General features: G+C 43.0%; 1 protein-coding gene across 1 annotated transcript in view; it reads left to right on the top strand.

Moving 5' to 3' along the window:
- LOC106529120 (microtubule-actin cross-linking factor 1) overlaps positions 1 to 2,754 on the top strand; it is a gene marked incomplete at its 3' end in the record, with an annotated part of 10,021 nt that extends 7,267 nt beyond the window's left edge. The window contains 6 exon segments of the mRNA XM_014024459.1: positions 133 to 311; positions 392 to 530; positions 615 to 808; positions 2,244 to 2,403; positions 2,482 to 2,565; positions 2,647 to 2,754. Of these exon segments, the coding sequence (XP_013879913.1) occupies positions 133 to 311; positions 392 to 530; positions 615 to 808; positions 2,244 to 2,403; positions 2,482 to 2,565; positions 2,647 to 2,754 (864 nt within the window).
- Positions 2,755 to 3,027: the final 273 nt, after the last annotated feature.

Here is a 3,027-nt window from a genome sequence, read left to right as displayed (position 1 = left end):
TGTGTTTTCTGGTTGTTGTAAATGAAATGTGTTTTCTGGTTGTTGTAAATGAAATGTGTTTTCTGGTTGTTGTAAATGAAATGTGTTTTCTGGTTGTTGTAAATGAAATGTGTTTTCTGGTTTCTGGTGCAGACGCTGCAGTCGGAGCTGGACGCGCTGCGCTCCAGTTTGGGCGACGTGTCTCGACGCTGCGTCGGGTTCTTCCAGGAGAAGTCGGCGTCCCCCGGCGTTCCCGCTCTGCGCTCGGAGCTGGGTCAGGCGGTGGACCGGATGGATAAAGTGCACCACCTGTCATCTGTCTACCTGGAGAAGTCAGTGAGCCGTTTCTCTCCAGGCGTAAAAAGCAGATTATTTTATTTGTAGTGATTTTTATTTGACTTTACCTGCTCAGGTTGAARACTGTGGAGGTCCTGCTGCGGCGCCTGGAGGAGGCGGAGAGCCAGGTCAGGAAGTACGAGAGCAGACTGAGCGAGGAGGACATGGTTCCTGCGGACACAGCAGCCATTCAGAACCTGAGAGACCAGCTCGGGGTGAGACCACCCCCCCTCCCCTCCCCGACTCTAAAATAAAACTTTAACTTTTTCACTCCGACTCTGACGGCTTCCTTTCTCCAGCGCTGGCAGGCGGAGGCCACCGAACATGAAGAACTCTTCCAGGTCCTGCAGGGTCAGGTGGATCGGGCTAAAGAGGCGGGGTCTCAGCTCAGCAGGCTGCACTCGGACCGGAGCCCCGAGCTGGAGCGCTACCAGGAGAGAGCCAATCAGACGGCAGAGAGGTGGAGCAGCATCAGAAGACAGATAGAAACACGGTGATTCATCAGAAACTCTTCAGCTTTTATTTCTTTACATGATGGAATAAATAAGAGAGAGAAAAGAAGAAATATTAGCATGAATGTTAAATTTGTTTTCTAACATTTGGTCTCCTTTAAGTAACAATCCAGTCAATTATTTCCTTTAACCTCGTGAGCAAAGCAGCTTTTTCTGTTTTCTCTTTCTTTTAACTTCTTTTAACTTCAGATCTGTCAGCTGAACCTGAAATGTTTGGTTTGAAACTAAAGCTAAGAATCTTGGCTAAAAGCTCATGGAAACTGTTTTTACATCCAAACACAGTTTAAATGACAGGCAGTTGAATCAGAAAGTCAACAAACTGTACAAAATGTCATCATTGCAAATCTGTAAATACAAACAAGCAAATCTGTAAAGGAAAAATTTCTTGACGTTTATTTTAAAGCTAGTCAAAGTAGATACCTAAATATGTTGTAAAATGTGTTGAAAGTTTTCTTTTTACTTMATTTTGAGTGAATTTGATCCAACTGAAGTCAAAAATAATTTCTCATTATTTTATATTATATATATATATGGTGACAAATAAATGTTTGGATAATTTTTCAAAAGAACAAACATTAAATAACAAGTCTTTTAAGACAGGTAAGAAAAAATAAATAACTTTTGGATGTAAAAACTAAACATTAACATTTATTAATGGAACCATCATGGTCTGTCCTGTGCAGAATGACAAAACACTAAATTATTTCTTTACTAAAACCTCTGTAACTTTGCTCCAGTTCATTTTAGCAAAATGAATCTTTGCACAGGTGATGTTCACAGGTGGATTTATGGTTTCCAAGAGTTTTTAGCCTGATTCATTATGGGTTTAAATGGGTTATATACTGTCTAATGCAACAATTATTCAGGTGAAATAAAAAAAAATAATGTTCCATTCTCAATATCTCTAAAACCACAGCAGCTGTGTTAATACTTAGACTTCTGATGAAATCTCCCARGTGTTGCTTTATTTTGATACCAAGATTATTTAAGTAGAGTTTGTAAATGCTGAGATRCTCAGTTACATCTCAGCATGGTATTTAGAGAATAACTACAAGTAAAGCCCCTGGAGCTGAAGAGGTTAACAAAGACCCAGTTTTTCTTCAGATCTTTAGGCTCTTTGTTCCCAGCAGCTCGTCACAAACACCTCGTTTTTTTTTCTGTTTATTTAGTAGAATCAATGAAAAACGAGCACAGATGACAGAAATAGGATTTTATCTTTAACAATTGGATCTGTTAGCTGAAGGTTTGATGATCAGCTGAAGGATGAAGCACGTCTCAGGTCTTTTCTAAAACAAAAATCACGACTTTGACATTTATGCAGTTTCTTCTCGATCCAGTTCAAAACAGGAAATCTGAAGCTCATTGTGTTCATAAAGACCGAGGGTCTGTGTTCTGATYGGTTCTGTTTGTGTGCAGACGGGCCGACCTGGAGTCGGTGGGCTCGTCGCTGCGGCAGTACAGAGACGGACACTCGGATCTGATCCGGTGGATCGAAGAGACGACAGAGAGACAAGAGAGCGCACAACCCGGACAGACGGACAGCCGGGCTCTGTCTGAACAGCTGGCCCAGCAGACGGTCGGTACCGCAGACCCGAAACCCGTCACCCCCCACATCAGAAACGCCTCGTCACSGTGTCGCGTTCCTGTCTTTCAGGCTTTGGTGGCAGAGATCGAACAGAACCAGRCCAAACTGGACGAGTGTCAGACTCACTCCAAACAGTTCTGCACCTCGGTCAAGGTGAGACGCTCACCTCTGTCCACTGGCTCAGGAGATATTTTRCTAACAGACACATGAACAATTACGTGTTTTCCCTCCTAGGATTATGAGCTGCAGCTGATGACGTACAGAGCCTTCGTGGAGTCGACGCACAAGTCACCTGTGAAGAGGAGGAGGATGCCCTCTTCCTCTGACRCCATCACTCAGGAGGTGGCGTCTCTGTTGTCTCTGATATATTTGTGTCACACGTCGCTTTGATTGAACTGATGTGGCCGTTTTTAGCTGTTCATTAGCAAAATGTCTCACAAACATGTCAGCARTTTACACAAAAATGGCTAAATCTGTTCATTTTACAGATATAGAGCTAAAATGGGTTATGATAGTAGCTGAGGGTTACCCCCAACTTAGATCAGGGGTTCTTAACCTTTTTGAACTCGGGGCCCAATTTGTTGAACATAAAGTGACACGAGGCCCAGTCAGACA

The sequence above is a fragment of the Austrofundulus limnaeus genome, unplaced genomic scaffold (genome assembly GCF_001266775.1).
Source record: "Austrofundulus limnaeus strain Quisiro unplaced genomic scaffold, Austrofundulus_limnaeus-1.0 Scaffold424, whole genome shotgun sequence".
In the NCBI taxonomy this organism is placed as follows: domain Eukaryota; kingdom Metazoa; phylum Chordata; class Actinopteri; order Cyprinodontiformes; family Rivulidae; genus Austrofundulus; species Austrofundulus limnaeus.
The sequence above is the reverse complement of the archived record's forward strand: the minus strand, read 5'-3'. Positions and strand labels throughout refer to the sequence as shown.